At 37.6% G+C, this 25,311-nt stretch overlaps 1 protein-coding gene across 3 annotated transcripts in view; it reads left to right on the plus strand.

Moving 5' to 3' along the window:
* The window catches only part of LOC126814286 (Kv channel-interacting protein 4), a 351,980-nt gene that overhangs the window by 69,943 nt on the left and 256,726 nt on the right, over positions 1 to 25,311 (plus strand). The window contains exon 1 of one of the 3 annotated variants that reach the window (XM_050539371.2): positions 11,550 to 11,929. The exons of the other annotated variants lie outside the window; for them this stretch is intronic. Coding sequence (XP_050395328.1) covers positions 11,899 to 11,929 — 31 coding nt within the window. The 5' untranslated portion in view covers positions 11,550 to 11,898. Of the gene's footprint in view, positions 1 to 11,549; positions 11,930 to 25,311 lie in introns of those variants that run through there. 3 annotated transcript variants of the gene reach the window in all.

Genomic DNA, 25,311 nt, shown 5'->3' on the forward strand with positions numbered 1-25,311 from the left:
TATGAGGGAAATTTTAACTGGACCATGGGGCTACGGCTTACTATTATATAAAATTACAACTGCCAGGGGATCTTTACGTACATGCCAATGGGTTGTATATGGGACTTCAGGTATTTTTTTTTTGTCCCATCCAATCAACTAGACGACTATACCACGCTGGAAAATCCTGATGAACTTTCTCAAGGCTAACAAGCAGGAGCGAACCTGCGACCTCCAGACTAGCGTGCCAGCGTCTTACTCACTGAACCACCGTGACTCCTCTTAAATATAGTTGTTTATCTTCCTGTTATGTCACTTTACTTAAACATGCATTATGCAAGAGCAAAATCGGCTTATTACAAGTCTTTCTTTAGGCCTGAAATGTTATCTAAATTATCAATTAGACATTAATTAACTTATCCAGACCATAATAAACTCTCGATGTCAAGGCTAGCCTTCGATGTTGGCTGGATTAGATTCCTATATGCTGCTAACGGCCGTTGATGATTAAATCAGAAAAAGTGGATAATTGAGACTATGCTGTTTATATTAATGATATTAGTAATGATGACCGAGACTATGCAAAAATTTCACCCGCTTCTTTCTCGGCTCATAGTGGATCAATTTGACTGAAATTTCCAGCAAATTACCTTTACACTATCTAGTTTTTAACTATTATAGCGAGAACTGCCATCTCTTTATCTTATCTCCCATAATGTATCTTTAAACAAACATTATTTTGCTCGTAAAATCGCTCTTGGCCATTGAAATTCGATGACGTTTATGCATGGCACACACCCATCTTTATTTGTCTGGTTATAGAACAGAACAATAGGATATTAAATTCCATTTCTTAAACTCTGTCTCTCCTCCTAACATCAATACCAATATTTGTCTTTCTCACCTGGCACATGTGGATATACACTAATGGTTACCTGTTAAATATCGATTTTGATTTTAAGATTTTATTACTTACTTTTAAATGTTTAAATAATTTAGCTCCTGTTTACCTCTCAGATCTTTTAGAACTTTCAAACACCTGGCCGAACATTACGTACATCAGATAAACCAATTTTAAAGCCCCAAACTGTTCAACTAGTCTCTTATGGTCAGCGCTCTTTTAGTTATCAAGCACCTGTTTTATGGAATAATCTACCATTTAGTTTAAGATGTTGTACATCTCTATATTCTTTTAAAAAACAACTTAAAACACATTTATTTAATCAGGCTTTTAACTGACTCTGTATACAATCGTTAACATGTCCATAATCTTGTTGTTTATGTGTGATTTACATTGTCACTCTGTAAAGTGCCCCTGAACATGTTATATGAAAGGGCGCACTATAAATATGCTGTAATAATAATAATAATAATAATGTGGATATATACTAATTATTGGCTCATAAAATACAGATATTGTGTATTCTATTTTGATTCTCTGCGTACCTGTATAGCAGATGTATTTTATATACTCTGACTACCTGTATATATAGCAGATGTAATTTATGATGATTAACAATTAATGATGTTAACATATTACAGACCAAAAGAAAGAATAAAACGGCTGTCGGAAGAATATAAGAAAGTAGATTGGTCTTCAGAATAGCAGTTGGTGGGTTATCTATCAACAACTTACACAGTAGTTGCATCGAAGACCAGAAATGAAGTGAAATGAAATGGCTATGAGGGAAATTTTGCCCAGGCAGGGGCACTATAGCCTACTCTTATATCGAATTCCAACTGCCAAGGGATCTTTTATGTGCACGCCAATATGTACACAAGACTTCGGTTTTAAGTCCCATCCAAACGACTAGGTCGCAGACAAGAACTAGGAGAAATAGAAACTTGATCCTTGTCCACACAAACTAGGTCATTTGGGGACTAACATATGGTTCGATTTTATTTCAATAATTCACTTGCGTGTAGGGGTCTTTAGCAGTGTCATTGAGTCGACTGGCGTGGATTCGATTCCCCGGTTGTACGTGACAAGGAGTAGGGTCGCCTGTCCAACCTTGTGGGTTTTCTCCAGTTTCCTCCCACTGCTAAAGACCCCTACGTGCAATTGAATTATTGAAATGAAATCAAACCATATGTTAGTCTTGAAATGACCTAGTTTGTGTCGAGTGGACGTTAAACCCCATCTCTCTCTCTCTCCCTCTCTCTCCCTCCCTCTTGCACCTGTATATTACAATATGATTTTACAATCTAAACATCTGCGGCCTACAGCCATCGATTGATTTTGTGAGAATTTCTTTATAATTTTTTATCCCCGTTATTTATACTCCCAATCTTGAAACATATGTGAAAAAAATAAGTCAATAAAATTTATTGTTTAAAAAAAGCCTGAGATAGGAGTGTAATAATAGTGTAGTGACTATATAGTCGTGTGTGTTGTACTGATAGAGATGCCGTTCAGTACTACTAGTGTATATGTATATTGATTCTTGACTGTTTAACAACACGATAGACAAGTCGCTCGTAGCTAGTATACGATCAACTCTTCCATGTTTGAAGTTATAAAACTTGTTTATTCTTGTTGTAAGATTAATACAGTCAATTGTTGTCTCATGTTTTCGTCATCGACAACGAGGAAAACGTCCGTAAGACACGTCGTTCATTCATGACAACAGCCAAGATTATCAAACAAAACATCGGGGATATTTATTTGTGAATACCAGGATTCATGGAATTCATTTATATTGGAATTAAATTTGTGGTAATATTATATTTTGTGATCATTATTTCCACGTGGTTTAAAACAGGATTTAATTATCTGGTGTAATATTGTGTTCTATATAATGTGTGAGATGTGAATAGTTGTGTATGTGTGTATTTGAAGATACACCAGAAAATGGATTTTGGTTTTTTTAGTAGTTGGATGTTTTTTAAAGTTTTATATTGGAATTCTGTTTATATGTAGATGTTTTTTTTCAAGTTTTCTAATGGATTTCTGTGTATATGTACATTTTTCTGCTGTATCAGAAAATGATTTTTGTTATTTTGTGTGGATGTTTTTTTTAAGTTTTCTAATGGATTTCTGTTTATATGTAGATGTGTCCGATATACCAGAAAGTGGATTTTGGTTATTGTAGTTGGATTTTTTTTTAAGATTTCTATTGGAATTATATTTATATGTAGATTTAACAGATGTATAAGAAAATGGATTTTTGTTATTTTGTGTATTTTTTTTTTTAAAGTTTTCTATTTATTATGAATACAGGGAGAACTTTAATTAGATATTTTACAGTTAGTTAGAATGATTTGATGTACAGAGCAGATTTTAATGTTCTTGCAGAAATACACAATTATATTTTGTAAACATTTTGTTGGGTTTAACAAATGTTTTACAATTTTAGGGTGTTCTATTGGTGTAAATGTTTGTTAGGGTGTTCTATTGGTGTAAATTGTTTTAAGTATTTTAGGGTGTTCTGTTAGTGTAAAGTGTGTACTTCCCCATTATGTTGTGTTGCTTAAATCATAAGAAGGACCCTTTAAACTTTTCTACTTTTTGGTTTTAGAAGTTTGCTTCTTTTTTTAATGGAAGACTGATAAGTAATTGTGTTACTTTTTAGCAGTGGTACCATTGTAACTGTGGTTTTAGAAATGGTATCATTGTAACTGTTAGTTTGGGAAATGATATCATTGTAACTGTTAGCTTGAGAAATGGTATCATTGTAACTGTTACTTTGAGAAATGGTATTATTGTAACTGTTACTTTGAGAAATGGTATTATTGTAATTGTTGGCTTGAGAAATCGTATCATTGTAAATGTTAGTTTGAGAAACGGTATCATTGTATCTGTTAGCTTGAGAAATGGTATTATTGTAACTGTGGTTTTAGAAGTCATTTCTTTGGTTAAAATCATTATTTCAGCAGTCTGCAGGCTCTGATATAAACTGGCTTGAAATGGTTTAAATGCATTAATTGTGTAAAATGATATGTATCTAATGATAAGCTGCCATATAATTACTACCAGTTTTAATTGCTCCATTAAGACAGAAAGTCTCTGAGGGTTGAGTGATGGATTGTGAATGTTCCATTGCTAAAGGGAATATCTATCCAAAAATGATTCAGTTCTGTTGAGAGAGAGAGAGAAAGAGAGAGAGAGAGAGAGACAGACAGAGATGGGGTTTAAAGTGAACTCAACACAAACCTGGTCATTTCAGGACTAACATATGGTTCAATTTTATTTTAATAATTTGCTTGCACGTAGGGGTCTTTAGCAGTGGAAGGAAACCGAAGGACCTGGAGAAAACCCAAGAGGTTCGACAGGTGACCCTACTCCTTGTCACGTACAAGGCCTTATGATACACCGTGCAAGTGCTAACCATTCGGCCATCCACCCCCCCCCCCCCCGAATCCATATAGATTGTCAATAAATCAGTTCTTAATACCCCAGATCAATCTCTCTTACATGGGTCAGTTCTAACTATTAAGACCACGTGCAGATTTCTTTAAACAGGGCTGGGATGCTAGCCTGGGGGTGGGGTGTTCGATCCCTGCATTGGCCGAGAAAGTGCGTCCAGATTTTCCGGCGTGGTTCCCCCTTGTCAGTGATGCAGGACTGAGGTCCCGTGTACACATTGGCGTGCACATAAAAGATCCCTTGACAGTTGGAATTTGATATAAGAGTAGGCCGTCATCATAAGCCCAGTTCATTTCTTCAAACAAAGTTAGGGCATGTGATTGGTGCCGAGGATTGTGGGGTAGGTCTTGGGTTAGGGTTAGCACTAGCCCTGATTTAATTACATCTTGTGACCTTGATGAAATCTGTAGGTGTCCTTAATATTTAGATCTAACCCCTTTTAGAGGCAACGCAAACCTAAAGGGACCTGCGAACCTAGAGGTACTCCTTCTTTTAAGGGACCTGCGAATCTAGAAGCCTTCTTCTTTAAAGGGGCCAGCGAACCTAGAGGCCTCCTTCTTTAAAGGGACCTGCGAACCTAGAGGTACTCCTTCTTTAAAGGGGCCTGCGAACCTAGAGGCCTCCTTCTTTAATGGGGCCCGCGAACCTACTATACTCAGTCCTCCTCAGTCAATCGATGCATGTCATAAATTTCCTGTGTGAGTTTAATACGTGCCATAGAAATTCATTTATTTTACTTCGCAGGTAAATAAATAAATTAGCAATTTACTGGACTTGGCATGTACATAAATAAATAAACGAATTACAGGACTAATTACTAGCGAGAATTAGAACAAAGGAAGGGGACTGGTCGGTCGAGGTTCAGTTAATTCTTCCCTGTCTTTAATTGATATTGACTAGTGGTATATACACACGGACTTGGACTGATCACCACGATTAACCAACGTGTGGGCAGTTTCGTCAAGGGAATTCCTTAATTGATGATTGCAATTATTCCGTGATGGTTCTAATTTATTAGTGAATGTTACCCAGGTCATTTTGCGTAAATGGTCAGTGAATGGACATTTGACTTGTGATGGTCAAATAGATTAAGCATTATTAGCAATATATAGTGAAACTATCCTTCATTGCTTCTGCTACAAAGAGAATTTTTAATTTCATGAATACAAGCCTAGCACAAAGGAGATTTTCTTAGGTTTGAAGGAAAAAGAAATGGGGTTTAGCGCCACTTTTCTTCGTCTGCTGAGGTAAAGAGGACCGGGATATTTTATCCGATTTTAAACTGTTGATTTGCAATTGATTTTTAATTGCCGCTATATAGCTAGAAAAAATCGCTTGTGTTTGCACCAATGTGATAGCAGGGGATACCTACAGACCCTCGTGAGGAATGAGCTGTCTTAATTAACTGGTATATCACCAGTTATACTCACCAGTTTCTGTGTGGCTGGGGGAATTGTGTCTAGTTGTTCAGATGGGATAAGAAAGTGTTGGCTTGACAGTTTGATGAAGGATAGAGGGGGAAAATTTCCATCATAGCCCAATGCAAGGCAAAATGTTTGTCATCATCAGACTGGTTGAAAGTAGGAAATAAAATGAAGTGTGATTTAACGTCCTACTATTGTGCTCCAACTGGGCTAATGAAGACGGACATACGTCATACAGTGTGCTATGGGGGAAATTTTGCCCGGGCAGCGGCAGTAAAGTAGCACATTAAACCCCATTTTAGTCTCAAATTCACCTGAGGTAAAATATGGAAGTAGATGTTAGTCTCATGTTCACCGGATGTGTTAGTCTCAGATTCACCTGAGGTTAAAATAACCACATGTTAGTCTCAGATTCACCTGAGGTTAAAATAACCATTTGTTAGTCTCAGATTCACCTGAGGTAAAAGAACCACATGTTAGTCTCAGATTCACCTGAGGTAAAATATGGAAGCAGATGTTAGTCTCAATTTCACCTGAGGTTAAAATAACATGTTAGTCTCAGATTCACCTGAGGTAAAATATAGAACTAGATTTTAAAGAACCACATGTTAGTCTCAGATTCACCTATATACATGTAGAACTAGATATTAAAGACTTGAAAGTTTTATATTGATCAAATGTTATACACTTCCTGATGAAATATTAAAGCAAACGTTTTGATTTTCTCTTCAGCAAATAGATGCATGAGCAGAAGTAATTGTTTCCTTCAAACTGAACAAACGATTGTATTTTTTTCATCTCCCGGTTTTCATTGTTCGCAATCTTTTGTACATAATATTGATTTTTATGGGAAATTCTTGAAGATTGTTTTTTTATTTTTTCCTAAAAACCCTGGAGAAAAGATGACGTATTCATTTTCTTTTTTTTCATCACAATTGTTAAGCGAGATTGGTGAACTATATTAATATCTTCGTTTTGTTATCAAATTTTATGACAAATTTTAAAAGCAAAGTGAAGAGATGAATTAGGCCGACACTTTAGGGAAATCGCCTTTTCTCATATTTCGTCAAAAATTTGACTGGTTATAAATATTTTCTGCCGATGAAAGACTTTATGAAGATTTATCAAATATTGATATTGTTGAAGTGTTAATAAAAAGGAATTGAGAGAAATTGGATAAAAGTTTAAATTCTGGTTAACCTAATACTTTAGTCATTTTACGACAAATATACTGTAAGTTTTGTGTGTATGAAGTAGGAGAAATTGGACCAGGGACCACCATTTCTGTCTACTCTGTCACAGAAGAGAAATGGAGTTTAACATCTACTCGGCACACACTAGATAATTTGGGGACTAACATGGTTCATTTTTATTTCAATAATTCGCTTGCGTGGAGGGGGTCTTTAGAAGTGGGAGCAAACTGAAAAACCTGGTGAGAACCCACGAGGTTGGACAGACGACCCTACTCCTTGTCATTTACATGCTGGGAAATCGTAGCCACGGCACTCTACTCGATGACGGACCTTATGATCCAACGCACACACGTTGGTCACTTACCACCTGCCTTATTCAATTGAGTTTAAATCCAGATTATCTATTGTTGATATCTTGATTTTGTTTTATTAAATATTGAGTATTTGTATGGGACAAAAAATGCCCGACGAGTATGTAATAAATAACAGTTGGAATTCAGTAAAGAGTAGGTGAAAACGTCACTATCAAGGCAACATTCACCACATAGCACACAGCATGGCATATGCTTGTCTTCATTAGCGCAGTTGGTGAAGAACAGTAGGACATTAAACCTCGAGTCAATCATATTCATCGGACGTGACAGACTGGGAGTGATTACTGATCACCTGAAGAACTTGCTTGTTGGTCAGTTTACAGGCCACCCTTCTCCTTGTTAAACCATTCGCCCCCCCCTCCACCCACCTCCCTGCCTACTCTGCCAACGAATACCAACTGCCAATGTGTACACGGCTGAATCGTGTTTTTTTTACTAATAAAATGACTGCTCACATTTCCTGGTCAACCCTGTAGATGAAGCATCTTCTTGGCCGAAGTCAATTTAACCTGATGTGATACCTTGGCAACCAGAAACTTCCTTTTATAATCATGAATTAAACCGACCTCTTTTATTTCTTTATGAAAAAACTAAATTAATAACAGAACGCAATTGATTATTCTTTTCAAAAACTTTTAGTTCAAATTTTTGCAGTACTAGGATTTTACACAAAACGCAGTTGACGAGACTTCAGAAAATATTCATTTATCAGTACCCTGAATAATTCAGGCCATGTATGTCAGCGATGGGTTACAAGGATTGAAGTGTGTTTTACAACATGGTCTTGAAATGGAATAATTTAGAATAAATGTGTTTGTATTTGTTATAATTTACTGATGAGTTGGAAAAAACGTTCTTCCATGTGCTCTGAGAGATTCGGTCTGTTACATTTATCATTTTGGATTTTTTGTGGGAAAAGTCTGATTGAATTGATTGAGAGAGAGAGAGAGAGAGAGTTTAACATCCACTCGACACAAACTTGGTCATTTCGGGACTAACACATGCTTCAAATTTATTTCAATAATTCGCTTGCGCTTAGGGGTCTTTAGCAGTGGGAGGAAACCGGCGGACCCGGAGAAAACCCACATGCTAACCAATCGGCCATCCACCCCCTCTGGTTGTTAAAACTTCAGCTAGTTATGTATATACCATGAAGTTGGTGTTTTTATTTGGTAGTCTATCTGGTGTTGGTAGTCTATTTGGTCTGCTAGGTTTATTACCGTAGTTATTAAATATTTAGGTATGTACGTCTACCATCAAGTTGATGTCGTGTATGGTATTGAGTCTTTAGCCCCGTTTACATGGCAGTATTAAGCATGCCAGCAACGTTTCTGATAATGGAATGGTTAATTTTTTGATAGTATAAATGGGTCAAAGATAAGCATTCCGTACTGGAAACCGTTCCAATTTGGAACATTGAAATAAGGTGGTCTCAGAACGGTTCTTCGTGCAGCACTGTTAAATATTTGTAATCTAAATGCTGTCCGATCTGAGAACAGGTCTTAGAACGGATTATTGCGCATGCATCCAATGAACCTTGACCATTTTTCCAGCAAGCTTTGACAGTTCTGTTAAAATAGCTGCCCGAGAAACTATATTGAGCCTGATATCATTGGGTAACTTGAGACTGCTAACTCATTCAAAATAGGTATCAAGTCACTTAAAAAAATCACCTTTCCTTCTTGAATTCTTTTGTACTCTCAAGAACTAAAAGTAAATAATAAAGAATGGGCCAATCGTAACGAGATCACTCGCCATAGTTACTTTTCTGTGAAGAAGAGTTCCACATTTAACGTATCTGAAATGGGTCTGAGAGAACGTTTTTTGTAGAGAAATGTAACCGGGTCATTGTCTTGAAATTTATCACAGCCTGGAACAGTTCCGAGAATGGAACGCTTATCTCGGCCAAGTACAGTAAACGTGACTTGTATACTCTTGCTTCTAGAAAACAGCTCAAAGGTTCTTTCATATGCGAGGGGTTGGATGGCCGAATGGTTAGCACGTGCGCGCTGTATCATACGATCTGTCATTGAGGCAACTGGTGGGGTTTCGATTCCCCGGTTGTAAGTGGCAAGGAGTAGGGTCGCCTATCCAACCTTGTGGGTTTTCTCCGGGTCCTCCGGTTTCCTCCCACTGCTAAAGACCCCTACGCACAAGCGAATTATTGAAATAAAATTAAACCATGTGTTAGTCCCGAAATGACCTAGTTTGTGTCGAGTGGACGTTAAACCCCATTTCTGTCTCTGTCTGTCTTTCATATGCTCTTAGAAATTCAGAAAGCTAAGTTTATCATTTTGGAATTTTAGTAGTTAGAACACCCATTCGTTGTATTTTGGCAGCCTATCTGAAATTTTTGGTATAGAGTCCACAGGTTTATTATTTTAGAATTATTTTGAAGACGAATTTTTGGTATAGAGTCCATGGGTTTATTATTTTGGAATTTTTCTGAAAAAGTTTGATTAATAAGCTAGAACACCATTTATTTTATTTGGTAGCCTTTCTGTGATAAAATCTACTAGTTTATCATTTTGGACTTTTTGGGGAAAAGGTCTTGACCATCAAGTTGGTATCTGGTAGTGAGTCCATCCACTAGTATATCCAGGTGGAAACAGACATTAAATAAATCAATTTAACACACATGGCACCTAAGTTACTCATAGTTCTATTTATTTTTTTGTAGATGGACATTTATTAAAACAGATCGTATAAGCTCGTATGAATCATAGTGAGACGTGTAAAAACAGCAAACACTAACTCAATTACCGCCAATTATGACAAGACTCATTGACGATTCCACTGAAACCCTTGTTGATTAAATAAGTTGCTCGGTGAGTTGAAAATGTCTTGATGTTAGAACAGATTTCTTGAAACATTTTAAAAGGAATAATGAACAAAGGAGTAGAAATAGTGACAGATTATAGATGGAATAGATTAAGACAGATATAAGTTGGAGTATTTGATTTATATGATTTATAGTTGTGTATATCACTTCCCTGTGTGATTCAATCATTCCACAGATTCAAACAAAGCTCTGTATATTCGTGCTCCTACACTATTTGTGGAATCGTCAGAACGTGATTTCTTGCTATTGTGACATTCAACTTTAGTCTATATAAACTGTAGTGAATTTTATCTTCCTGTCAAACAGTACAGCATTGTAATAGACGACCTGTATCCCTGATATGCTTTTATATCTGCTTATGACCATTTGTATAACAGGTGTAGTTTTTGAGTAAACCCAAAGGGGAATTCCCTTAACAAAAATTATTAAGAAACATATTTGAACGCGTACAATTTTCGACTACTGTATTTGTATGAAGACAATCCCCCTGCTTCAACCTCTCTAATCGCCGATATTGCCACACATAGAACTACAATCTGAATTAGATATTGTTTATGTCAATTCACCTCAATGTGATTGTAAAAAGTGAAGTTTTATTTGCTGACGAAGGTTTTCTCTGCTGGTTATTCGTTGTACGTTCAGTGCCTTTATAGATATTCAAAATACCCTAGTGAACATCAATTATGTAAATTTGTAATTATGAATATTCATCAATTGAAAGTCGCAGAAATCTTTCATTCAGATAATTTGGAACTGTCAGATAATTTCTTAATCGAATGATAAATATTTTCAAACTTATTGCAACGTGTATCAAAAAACCAAAACAATTTAATAGTATCTGAAATTTAAACTTTAAATCTAAGGTAAGAAGAAGTTTGACGCCATGTCAACAGTGTTAAAGTAAAACATTTGGTTTTCATCTGAATTGGAAATTATACGTTGATGGTTGACGGGGGTGTGGATGATAATTTCTAGAGATTTGCGAATATTTAAATTAAGATGTGTCACGATAACTTATCACCGGATCTTGGTATCAATCAGCACGGTGACGGGAAGAAAAGGTTTAATTGATCTCCCAATTAAAGAATTGACCGATTTATACGCGCTGTGTTAATTGTGGTATTATCACTGTGTTATAACATGTATTGAACTTATATTCTTAAATACATCTCGACCTGCATTATAAATATTTGGAGGTATATCTGAACAAAGGATTCATTTTGTTTCGATAAAAATGTTTACTTAGAAATCTGTGATAATATTTCTATTGAAATTGTGTTGGATCCAAGAAACTTTTAACTGCTGAGGAATGCGTGATATTTTCAATTTAATATCACAGCCCCACAAAACTTTTTAACTGCTGAGGAATACCTAATATTGAATACCTAATATCTCAACCCCTTGGAACTTTTAACTGCCAAGGGATACCTAATATTTTAACTATGCCAAGGAATTCCTAATTTTTTAACTGCCAAGGATTACCTGAATTTTAACTGCTAAGAAATACCTGATATTTTAACTGCTGAGGAATATCTGATGTTGTAACAATATTATCACAACCCAAAAACAAAAGTGAAGAAATTTGTGACATCTATTGCACAATATTTGTTGCATCACTGAAAATAATTAATTGCCGAGGAGTATATGTGAATTTTTCATTTTGTTAAACTTTTAAACTGCTGAGAGATATTGTTTTTATAATCTACTGTCAAGCGTAGAAATGGGGAAGAATTTAAGCGTTGATATGGCAGGTAAGTTGAGTTTCAATTTGTATTCCCCACTTTCTCCCCCCGCACCCACCCCCACCCCGTTCATTTTTGGACACAACGTTCATCAATCTAATTAAAGTACAGATCTATATTTTGTTTCATTTTTCATACTTTCAATGGCCAACACTACATGAAGATCTGACCGGTTGTACTGGAAGGTCACTTCAGGGGTCATACGAGCTGCTTTGATTAATCTATCAGCTTTGACGTTTCTAGTGGTATACCCACAGTTCCGTGCATCGCACGTCAAGAACTTGCCATAATAGATCGTTTCAGTGGCTAATCTATCACTCCAACCAGAACACCGGAAGTATAACAACTCATTCAGATCCTAGTGTAGTAAAGACAAGTCAAACAAAATTTTGAACTATAAAAAACGAAATGAAATAGGATCTGTGTTTTAACCAGATTGAACATTCATGTAAGTGTTTTTCTTTTCAGCAAGGTTTCGTTTCCAGCTACATGATTCATATCATGATTTTGCCAATGAATAGTTCTAAATGCTGCATTGTTTTATAGTAACAGAATCTATAATTATGGCTGTGTCTTCTAAGTAACTAATATATGAACATCTGTCAGTTTCTAGTTGTTGATGGGGGGTTGGATGGCTGAATGGTTAGCACGCGCGCGCTGTATCATAAAGCCTGTCATTGAGTCAACTGGCGTGGTTTCGAATCCCTGGTTGTACGTGACAAGGAGTAGGGTCGCCTGTCCAACCTCGTGGGTTTTCTCCGGGTCCTCCGGTTTCCTCCCACTGCTAAAGACCCCTATGCGCAAGCGAATTATTGAAATAAAATTAAACCATAAGTTAGTCCCGAAATGACCTAGTTTGTGCCGAGTGGACGTTAAACGAAATTTCTCTCTCTTCTAGTTGTTGATATTTATCGTATTGTATTTATTTATAAGTTGGAAATGGTTAATCATCAAGTCTCCTATAAATAAATCAGTGTTATTAATAGAAAGATACTCTGATGGATCTGATCGTTAACGCTGACTGTTTTGTCAATCCCACACGTGAAATTATACTCAGGATCATATCAAGACCTTTAGAGACTAGGAGCGATGGTGGCTAGATGGTTAAGACACTAGCTCACTAGTCTGGAGGCCGGGTGTTCGATCCCTGCACTGGCCGAGAAAGTACATCTGGATTTTCCAGCGTGGTTCCCCCTTGTCAGTGGTACAGGATGGAGGGACTGAGAAGGACAGCTATCTAGAGGCTAAGTGGGTGAGACGCTAGCTCACTGGCCTGGAGGCCAGGTGTTCGATCCCTGCATTGGCCGAGAAAGTTCATCTGAAGTTTCCAGCATGGTTCCCCCTTGTCAATAGTGCAGGACTGAAGGACCGACAAGGACAGCTGTCTAGTCATTTGGATGTTACGAAAAACATATTACCCATGTATACATTAACGTACACGTAAAAGATCCCTTGGCAGTTGGAATTCGATATAAGAATAGACTATAGTGCCGCTGCCCAGGCAAAATTTCTCTCATAGCACACTGTATGGTGTATGCCCGTCTTCATTAACCCAGTCGGAGCAGAACAGTAGGATGTTAAACCTCTCTTACACACTCTACATACAACCATGTCCCTCTCCCCTATCCCCCGCTCCCCACCCTCCCTCCCTCCCTCCCTCCCTCGACTACCCACCCAAATAATCAACTGGAAATATGCATCTACCTCAAATGTTTAAAATAAATTCAAGTAGCCTATTAAACCAGGGTGGATAAATAAACCAGTTTAAAACACCAATCTCTCTACCTGTGCTAGAGCATGTTTTTCTTAAAGACTGCATGGGATATCTTGGTCGTCTGAATATCAATTTAACTCCTCACAATAAAATCGTGAGGAGGTTTAGAAGGTTTTGGCAGTTCAAGTATTGAAGGATTTAACTCTGAAGGCTACAGTAAATTATTCCCTAGAATCCCAGTAATGAAATAATCCTTCTAAAAATAATACAAATGGTCTAATCCTGAACACACTTAGGACGTCGAGCGGTAGCCTTTATTAACAGCTTATATTTTATGTTTAAAAAAAAAAAAACAGGACAAAAACTCTTGGTTGATGTCATCATTCCGTCTCGGTTGATGTCGTCATTCAGTCACAACTAGATGGCACTTATTGTATTATATGTAGGTCTGTGAAACACTTCTACTTGTCACCTACGTTACTTGGACTGTCGAGGGAAACGGCTTTGGTCATTAAAATTAATTTAACGGCTGGAAATTATCCCCTGACAGTCAAAGAAACTTGTCATAGTTGAATAATTAGGACTAATTTATGTAACACTGTTGGAAAATGAAACTCCTCAGAGGGTGAGAAGAGAGTTTGTTGACTTACATGTAATCAGAATCTCCTATACATACATTATGCAAGAGCTAAATCTACCTATTGCAGGTCTTTCTTTAGGCCTGAAATGTTATTTAAATTATTAATTAAACATTAACTTAACAAGACCCTAATGAACTCTCGATGCCACTGGTTGGCTGCGATATTTAGTGGATTTGAATATGTTTTATGGTGGATGAAATAACAAGGAAATGTCATGACCAAGGCCGATATTGCATGGAAGCAGTCTTTTCTGCACCGTTCACCTTGAATGATCTTTGTCTCAGGAACCCGAACCCAGTCTAGGGACTCGCTAAACATTCTAGGACCTAACATCTTCAGTTTCAGTTTGTAAGTGAGATGAAATGCAATGACCTGCAATGTTTAGCGCCTTGTAGAACATTCGGTGACCATGTTCAAAGAGTTATAAAACTTCAATATTTATTGGATTTACTCGATGAACATCTTCTGTTTCAGTTTTCAAGTGGGATAAAAGACAAAACATTCAATGACCTTGTGTTCAAAAGGTTTTCTTCAATATTTATTGGATTTACTCCTCAACATCTTCAGTTTTTACATTTCACAATTTTCTTAATTCGGACGTTTTCATATCCCACAAATCAGAGTTGATGTTTATGGTCAAGTGTACATAAATAACTAATTGTACATCCCATAGACGTGAAAACAAACATAGTTTCTAACTCTTACATGCTTCATGGATCAAGTGCCGCAACTAACGCCATTAATAACAAGAAATAAATATTGATATTCTGACAAATCAACGACTTGTCGGGACAACGGACACACTTCACTAAAAACCATGATCAATTATTCACCAAGTCAGTCGATTGAGTAGAACATTTTTTCCACCATTACCCAAACCGGGAACAATGCAACGTATTTCTGTATAAATTCCCTTGAGATTTTATTTCACCAGAATTTACATGAAGTTATCGTTAACCCAATTGAACTGAATGCTGGATACATTTACATGAAGTTAATATTTCATCATTAACCCAACTGAAAGGAATGTTGGTTACATTCCAATGTTAAAACCCTGCAGTAGATGAAGTTTGATAAAGATGTCTGTCTGTAGGCACTGAATTCCACCTTATATATATATATATATATAATGATTGTATTTGAGGAAAAGGGTTTTAACATCTAATCAACACAAACCATGTTACATATCACAGGGTTTCTGGTCCACAGTCTATCCCTGGGTTAGGGTTGGGTTGAGAAATAGGGTTTTAACCATGCTACATATCACAAGGTTTCTGGTCCACAGTCTATCCCTGGGTTAGGGTTGAGTCGAGGAATAGGGTTTTAACCATGTTATCACAGGTTTCTACAATCTGGGTTGTAGGGTTGGGATAGAGTTGGGGAATAGAGTTTTAACCATGTTACATATCACAGGGTTTCTGGTCCACAGTCTATCCCTGGGTTAGGGTTGGGTCCAGGAATAGGGTTTTAACCATGATACATATCACAGGTTTCTAGTCCACAGTTTATCTCTGTTTTATACTTGAACAATATTTTATTACAATAATCTCATATAGTTAATATCAAATGTCATAATAATACAGATTAAAAGATTATTATTTATTGAATCAATTATTTTACAGAAGAGATTGATATAAAAGGTATCTGGATCAGAAGAGAAGAGAATCTGGAATTATGACAGATAATTCGATATCGTCATTGTTTAAAACACAAAATAATTTCACACCTGATAATCCTGTTTATATATTAATTGGAAGATATTTATGTAGAGACAAGATCGACGATGTAAATTATCAAATTGTTAAAACCACTGATCATTGTTTGCATCTAAATCATAATTTGTAATAATTATCAAATAGTTAAAGCTGATTGGACGATGCCCGGTTTGATTTACAAACTGGAGACTGGATGTACGTTTTAGATTATAATGTCTATCATTGAGTCGAGTTCCATTATTTCAAATTGAGTATTAGTCATTCTTGAAATGATTGTGTTGACTGGATGTTAACTTCATTTCTCTCTCTGTTCCTCTCTCAGTCTCAGATCTATCTATCTCCCCACTCTCCCCCCTCTCCCTTACTCTCTATCTCTCTCTCTCTATCTATCTCCCCACTCTCCCCCCCTCCCTTACTCTCTTTCTCTCTCTCTCTATCTATCTCCCCACTCTCCCCCCCTCCCTTACTCTCTTTCTCTCTCTCTCTATCTATCTCCCCACTCTCCCCCCTTTCCCTTACTCTCTTTCTCTCTCTCTATCTATCTCCCCCTCTCCCTTACTCTCTTTCTCTCTCTCTCTATCTATCTCCCCACTCTCCCCCCCTCTCCCTTACTCTCTATCTCCCCTCTCTATCTATCTTCCCCCTCTCCCTTACTCTCTTTCTCTCTCTCTCTATCTCCCCTCTCTATCTATCTTCCCACTCTATCTATCTTCCCCCTCTCTATCTTCCTCCCCCTCTCCCGCCCCCGCTTTACTCTCTCTATCTCCCTCATTTTCTATCTTTCCCCTCTCTATCTCCCTCATTTTCTATCTTCCCCCTCTCTATCTTCCTCCCCCTCTCTCCCCGCCTTTACTCTCTCTATCTCCCTTATTTTCTATCTTCCCCCTCTCTATCTTCCTCCTCCTCTCCCCCCCCCTTTACTATCTCTATCTCCCTCATTTTCTATCTTACCCCCTCTATCCCCCTCCCCCCTCTACCCCCTCTCTCTGTCTTACTCTCTCTATCTTCCTCATTCTCTATTTTACCCCCCCTCTATCCCCCTCCCCCTTCTACCCCCTCCCCTTTACTCTCTCTATGTCCCTCATTCTCCCCCTCTATCTCCCACCTCTATCTTCCCCTTCTCACTCTATCTCCCCCTCCCTCTCTTCCCCATCTCTCTCTCTCTGTGAAAGTGATACAGTCTGTAATGATTATTAACAACGCCACGCATCATTGGACCTGGTAACTATATAAAACAATAACGTTCTCTATCACGAACATATTGTTCACATTACTTCACAAGATAATGATGATACATGAATAAATGATGTATGGCTCATCTCCACAGTACTAACTTTTCATGTGATGGGTGTTTTATTCTAATACAGTCTTTATTAAAGTTATCAATAACTTTAGTGTTATGCTGACTGTCATATTTTACACATCTCCTTTATAATCTAGTTGTTAATGGACGATAAAATATTAGATTAATAGGCCAATACTAACAGTTTTATTTTTTTAACAACAATTAGGAATGAAACAGACCATAAACTAATAAAGAGAGCAACCAAGTACAAAAATGATTAATAATAAAACTGAAGTGTAGGGAAACATGGCAGTACAATAAAACTGAAGTGTCGGGGAAAAATACAATAAAAGAGCAATTACTTATCACACAGAACATGTAGGTTGACAGAGTTACAAAACAAAACATGAACAAAACACAACAACACAAATAAAACAATACAAAACAACACAATAATGAAATACAGATAAAACAAAACATGACACAACACAAATAAAACACAACACAAATAAAACAAAACATGACACAACACAAATAAAACACAACACAAATAAAACAAAACACACAAAATAAAACTTAAACTGGGCTAATGAAGACGGGCATACGCCATACAGTGTGGTATTAGGGAAATTTTGCCTGTGCAGCGGCACTATCGCCTACTCTTATATCGAATTCCAACTGCCATTATAATGGACATGTTATTAGAATATACTGTAATATAATTGACATGTTTTTATAATATATTATAATTGACATATTTTTATAAAATATTAAAAAAAATATGTCAATTATATATATTATAAAAATATGTCAATTATAACATATTATAATATTTTATAATAGACATATTTTTATATTTTATATTTTATATGATGGTATAATATATTATAATAACATGTCTATTATAATACTAGGAGCAGAACAGTAGGACGTTAAACCCCATTTCATTTCATTTCTATTATAATACAGTATAATATAAATATATGTCTATTATAATACAATATATTATAAAAACATGTCTATTATAATACAGTATATTATAAAAATATGTCCATTATAATATTTTATAACTGACATATTTTTATATTTTATATTTTATAATATGATGGAGGGATAAGGTTTATATATCAAGAACATATCAGTATAATGTATTATAAAGGATGTGAAGCATGATATAATAAGTTACTAGATGTAATTAAAGATAATCTTATTACTGGTTGAAATATATATTGATTTTTCAATAAAAAATAGTTAATGTTAACATCTGAATTGGTTGGGTTGTTAAATATAAAATTCTAAAAATAATATTAAATTAACTAATCGAGAATGAAGAGAGAGAGAGAGTAAGAGAGAGATGGGGGAGATAGTGTGAGAAAGGGGGGAGATAGTGTGAGAAAGGGGGGAGGTAGTGTGAGAAAGGGGGGAGATAGTGTGAGAAAGGGGTGAGATAGTGTGAGAAAGGGGCGAGATAGTGTGATAAAGGGGCGAGATAGTGTGAGAAAGGGGGGAGATAGTGTGAGAAAGGGGGGAGAAAGGGGGGAAATAGTGTGAGAAAGGGGTGAGATAGTGTGAGAAAGGGGGGAGATAGTGTGAGAAAGGGGGGAGATAGATACAGGTGGGAGATAGAGGGGGTAAGATAGAGAATGAGGGAGAGAGAGATGGGGGAGATAGTGTGAGAAAGGGGGGAGATAGATACAGGTGGGAGATAGAGGGGGTAAGATAGAGAATGAGGGAGAGAGAGATGGGGGAGATAGTGTGAGAAAGGGGGGAGATAGATACAGGTGGGAGATAGAGGGGGTAGGATAGAGAATGAGGGAGAGAGAGATGGGGGAGATAGTGTGAGAAAGGTGGGAGATAGATACAGGTGGGAGATAGAGGGGGTAAGATAGAGAATGAGGGAGGGAGAGATGGGAGAGATAGCGTGAGAAAGGGGGGAGATAGAGGGGGTAAGATAGAGAATGAGGGAGAGAGAGATGGGGGGGATAGTGTGAGAAAGGGGGGAGATAGATACAGGTGGGAGATAGAGGGGGTAAGATAGAGAATGAGGGAGAGAGAGATGGGGGAGATAGTGTGAGAAAGGGGGGAGATAGATACAGGTGGGAGATAGAGGGGGTAAGATAGAGAATGAGGGAGAGAGAGATGGGGGAGATAGTGGGAGAAAGTGGGAGATAGATACAGGTGGGAGATAGAGGGGGTAAGATAGAGAATGAGGGAGAGAGAGATGGGGTTTAACGTCCACTCGACACAAACTGGGTCATTTTGGGACCAATGCATTATTCAGTTTTATTTCAATACGTTTGGGCGTAGGGGTCTTTAGCAGTGGGAGGAAACTGGAGAAAACCCACAAGGTTGGACTGGCGACTCTACTCCTGGTCACATACAACTGGGGAATCGAAACCATGTCAGTTGACTCAATGACAGACCTTGTGATACAGCACGCACAAGCTAACCATTCGGGGATCCACCCACCACGCATGAAGCGCCAAACCGTAATGAAAGTAAATTATGAAATGATTGTATTCCCTAACAATCCGAGCGTTACGTTAGAAGAAACCCAACTTCATTCAATTCTGATTAAAAACATGCCCAATAGGTTGCACTGGTTTGATTAATTTGTATGCCGAGGATTCAGAATATTGGGAAATTTTCAATTCATACTTTTAGAGATGTCATTGAGTCAACTGTCGTGGTTTTGATTCCTCAGTTGTACATAACAAGGAGTAGGGTCATCTGACCAACCTCGTGGGTTTGCTTTGGGTCCTCTGGTTTCCTCCCACTGCTAAAGACCCATACGTGCCAGCGAAATATTAAAATAAAATTGAACCATGTGTTCGTTTGTGTGAGTGGATGTTAAATACCCTCTCTCTCTCTCTCTCTCTCTCTCTCTCTCTCTCCCCCTTCATTAGCCCAGTATATTAGCAGAACAGTAGGATGTTAAACCCCATTTCATTTCATCTCTCTCTCTCTCTCTCTCTCTCTCTCCTTTTAGAGATTCGTCTTTTTATAGCCTAGTGCACATAGACCACAGTACCTAATACACTGAGTACAGAACAAGTTTATTTATTTAGTCATTACCAGTAATTATAGTTCTGTTAAATTAATGATGAGGTAGCGTGGGTAAATTATTCCTGACAGTTGTGGCACCTGGAACAACCATAATTAGACCAACTACAAACACTAAGACAAGTTAAATTGGTGGAGTATTTCTTCTTTCACTTTAGATCATTACAAGGTTGCCATTGACACAAGCCATCAGACTTCCCTTCATTGGGATGAACAGGTTGCCAAAAGGAATATGAATAGTAGTTTAAGAATAAATATGAAATGAAATGAAATGGGGTTCAACGTCCTACTATTAATAAATGTCACCGAATGTCTTAGTGTTAAGGTGGGGGATATAGCACAATTTTTGGTGTTTTCCTATCTTCGTTAGGTCAGTTTGTGCCGAAAAGTCAATGTTAAACTTTATTTGTAACTAAAACTAGTAAGGTACCACAAACCAACTGGAAACCCAGTGAAACTGCAATGTGAAACTGCAATGTGAAACTGCGAAGTCAAACTGCAATGTTAAACTGTGAAGTCAAACTGCAATGTGAAACTGCAAAGTCAAACTGCAATGTTAAACTGTGAAGTCAAACTGCAATGTGAAACTGCAAAGTCAAACTGCAATGTTAAACTGTGAAGTCAAACTGCAATGTGAAACTGTGAAGTCAAACTGCAATGTGAAACTGCAAAGTCAAACTGCAATGTTAAACTGTGAAGTCAAACTGCAATGTGAAACTGCAAAGTCAAACTGCAATGTTAAACTGTGAAGTCAAACTGCAATGTGAAACTGCAAAGTCAAACTGCAATGTTAAACTGTGAAGTCAAACTGCAATGTGAAACTGCAATGTGAAACTGCAATGTTAAGCTCTGTTTCATTTCTTTTCATTTTACATTTGGACAGAAAGAGAGAGAGAGAGAAAAATGGGGTTTAGCGTCCACTCGACACAAACTAGGTCATTTCGGGACTAACATATGGTTTAATTTTATTTCAATAATTCGCTTGCACGTAGGGGACTTTAGCTGTGGGAGGAAACCGGAGGACCAGGAGAAAACCCACGAGGTTGGACAGCGACCCTACTCTTTGTCACGTACAACCGAGATTCGAAACCACACCAGTCGACACATTTGGACAGTCAAATAGATTAACCTGTACTTTGGGTTGGATGGCTGAATGGTTAGCGCGTCTGTCATTGAGTTAACTGTCGTGGTTTCGATTTCCCGGCTGTATGTGACAAGGAGTAGGGTTGCCTGTCCAACCTTGTGGGTTTTCTCTGGGTCCTCTGGTTTCCTCCCACTGCTAAAGACCCCAGCACGCAAGCAAATTATTGAAATAAAATTGAACCATATGTTAGTCCCGAAATGACCTAGTGGACATTAAAAACCCCACTTCTCTCTCTCACTAACCTGTACACTAAGATCATTATAGGTCCCTCATTGGGACAAGAGACGTGGTTTGCGATCCCACAAATACATGTGACAAGGAATATGGTTGTCTGAGAAACTGGATGAGTTTTCTCCCACTGCTAAAAAACCCTGACAAGCAAGCAAATTATTGAAATAAAATTTTATCATATGTTAGTCCCAAAATTTCCTAGTGTGTGTCAAGTGGACATAAAACCCCATTTATTTTTCGCTCTCCCTTTTATCGTTATCGTTATATTGACTAAAATCCTGGTGCTATTTTGTTTGATGAGTTTATAAGAGGGTTGTCATGTGGTAATCCATTATCTTAGACGACATGTATATTGACTCCAACTCTCACTCAATAAATCTTGACCACCATATTATTCCAATGATTCCTTCAGGATAGAAAGGTCATCAGCCACACGGAAAAGGTCACCATCTAAAGGGAAAAGGTCAATATCTGCAGGACACTGATATTTATGGAGATAAACGGCCTGAAGAAGTACTCAGAAAAATTAATACACGTTGATCTCCTTGTTGTAGAGAACTACTTCAGATGTTCTTTAGTTTCGGGCTGCATTGATCTGATCCGCTGTTTATAATTATACTCGAATTGCTGTTTTATAATCATACTTGAGTTGATCTGCTACTGTTTATATATACCTGTGTTGCTGTTTATAATTATACTCGGATTGCTGTTTATACTTATACTCAAATTGCTCTTTATAATCATACTTGAGAGTTGATCTGCTACTGTTTATAATTATACCTGTGTTGCTGTTTATGCTTATACTCGAATTGCTGTTTATGCTTATACTCGGGTTGCAGTTTATAATTATACTCGGGTTGCAGTTTATAATTATACTCGGGTTGATCTGCTACTGTTTATAATTATACTCTGGTTGCTGTTTATGCTTATACTCGGGTTGCAGTTTATAATTATACTCGGGTTGCAGTTTATAATTATACTCAGGTTGATCTGCTACTGTTTATAATTATACTCAGGTTGCTGTTTATAATTATACTCGGGTTGCTGTTTATAATTATACTCGGGTTGCTGTTTATAATTATACTCGGGTTGATCTGTTACTGTTTATAATTATACTCAGGTTGCTGTTTATAATTATACTTGGGTCGCTGTTTATAATTATACTTGGGTTGCTGTGTATAATTATACTCGGGTTGCTGTGTATAATTATACTCGGGTTGCTGTTTATAATTATACTCGGGTTGCTGTTTATAATTATACTCGGGTTGCTGTTTATAATCATACTCAGGTTTACAATGGCCTCCTTCATCCCAATCTGATTAAAATACAGATCTTTATTTCATTTGTTTTTTTTATACTTTCGATGGCCTACATAAAGATCTGACCGGTTGTAGCGATAGGTCGCGTCAGAAGTCATACAAGCAGCTTTTGACGCTATGAGGTCAGACATTTGATTAACCAATCAGCATTGATGTTACTAGTGGATTACCCACAGTTCTGTGCAAAACACCCGTAAAGCTCGTCGTAACAGACCATTTCATTTGCTAATCCGTCACACCATTCAGAACACGTCAATGATAACAACTCTTCCAGATCCTAGTGTAACAAAGATAAGTAAAACAAAATTTTGAACTATAAAAACAAAATGAAATAGGATCTGTGTTTTAATGAGATTTCCTCCATCCCTGAAACGATGTTCATGGACATTAAACATGAAAAATGTAGTTGTTTTTGTCAAGTGTGCAAGTGTTTTGGGGATCACGGTGGTTAAGTGGGTAAGACGCTGGCTCGCTAGCCTGGAGGTCGGGTGTTCGATCCCTGCATTGGCCGAGAAAGTTCATCCAGATTTTCCGGCGTGGTTTCCCCTTGTCAGTGATGCAGGACGGAGGGCCTGAAAAGGACAGCTGTCTAGTTCTTCGGATGAGATGAAAAACAGAGGTCCTGTGTATACATTGGAATGCACGTAAAGGATCCCTTGGCAGTTGGAATTCGATATAAGAGTATGTGATAGTGCTGCTTCCTGGGCAAAATTTCCCTCATAGCACACTGTATTGCGTATGCCCATCTTCATTAGCCCAGTCAGAGCAGAACAGTAGGACGTTAAACCCCATTTCATTTCATTTCATTTCTGGTAATGATTTTCTCTTTCTTACATCTTGATTAATTGGTAACTACCATCAGACCATGATCCTCGACGTCGTCATGGTATCCAATAAATCATTGACGACTTAATCCACCCCAATAACAAGGTCAGCCGATTGGTCGTTTATTACAAGAGACTATTTATAAACAAGACATAAATCATTAGTGAATTGTCTGGCAGTGTCATTCTGCAAGGAAGTGGATGATAAAACCCAATTCTAGTAGTAATAAGCCAAGGGTTGTCTTGTACGTGTTGACCGTTGGGAAAAAATACGGTTTGACAAGAACAAGGGATTCTGGGCTTGGTAGTTGTACCTCAATCTACATAAGAAATTTATGGCTCTTGGATGTGCGACCGTAGATAAAATAACCATCTGAAAGTGACTATTCGGTACCTTCGGGGGGGGGGGGGATACCTTTTCATGCATTCACCAGTCATCACTCAGGACTACACAAAGAAAGAAAAAATGAATGGATAAATGAACAATGAATGAATGAATGAATGACAATGAACAATGAATGAATGACAATAATCCTATATATGTGAAACACTATACAATTGTTTATTAGTCCAGGGGGGGGGGGGGGGTTAGATGGCGGAATGGTTAGCATGTGCACGTTGTATTATAAAGTCATTGATTCAGCTGGCATGGTTTTCGATTCCCTGGTTGTACGTGACAAAGAGTAGGGTCGTCTGTCAAACCACACGGGTTTTCTCCGGGTTCTCTGGTTTGCTCCCATTGTTAAAGACCCCTATGCACAAGCAAATTATTGAAATAAAATTAAACCATATGTTAGTCCCGAAATAACCTAGTTTGTGTCGAGTGGACGGTAAACCCCATCTATCTGACAAGACCTGATCTTGCCTGCACTGTACAGGGATTCTTCCACCCTTCGACAGTACTTTCAGTAAGGAGTTCATTCATCACAGACTTGAATTTTATTTATTTTAATATTTGTGACTGTCGTTTGTTTGTCTGTTTGTCTGCTCAGGATTAGTGGCTACACTAGGGCTGTCTCGAGGCTAAAATTTGTTGTATACGGGTATCTTGGACTGGGGAGTAACGTAGGCCTGGTGGTGTTGGGCTACCGCTTCTGGTTTTGGAGTTATACTACTTTTGGTTCCGAGAGAGAGAGAGAGAGAGATGGGGTTTAACGTCCACTCGACACAAACTAGGTCATTTCGGGACTAACATATGGTTTAATTTTATTTACATAATTCGCTTGCGCATATGGGTCTTTAGCAGTAGGAGGAAACCGGAAGACCCGGAGAAAACCCACAAGGTTGGACAGGCGACCCTACTCATTGCCACGTACAACCGGGGATATGAAACCACGCCAGTTGACTCAATAACAGACTTTATGGTACAGCGCGCACATGCTAACCATTCAGCCACCCAACCCCCCCTCATTGAATGGTAATTCAGAAGACTATCTATAGCTGATGTTTAGTTTT

Source organism: Patella vulgata, chromosome 3 (genome assembly GCF_932274485.2).
Source record: "Patella vulgata chromosome 3, xgPatVulg1.2, whole genome shotgun sequence".
In the NCBI taxonomy this organism is placed as follows: domain Eukaryota; kingdom Metazoa; phylum Mollusca; class Gastropoda; family Patellidae; genus Patella; species Patella vulgata.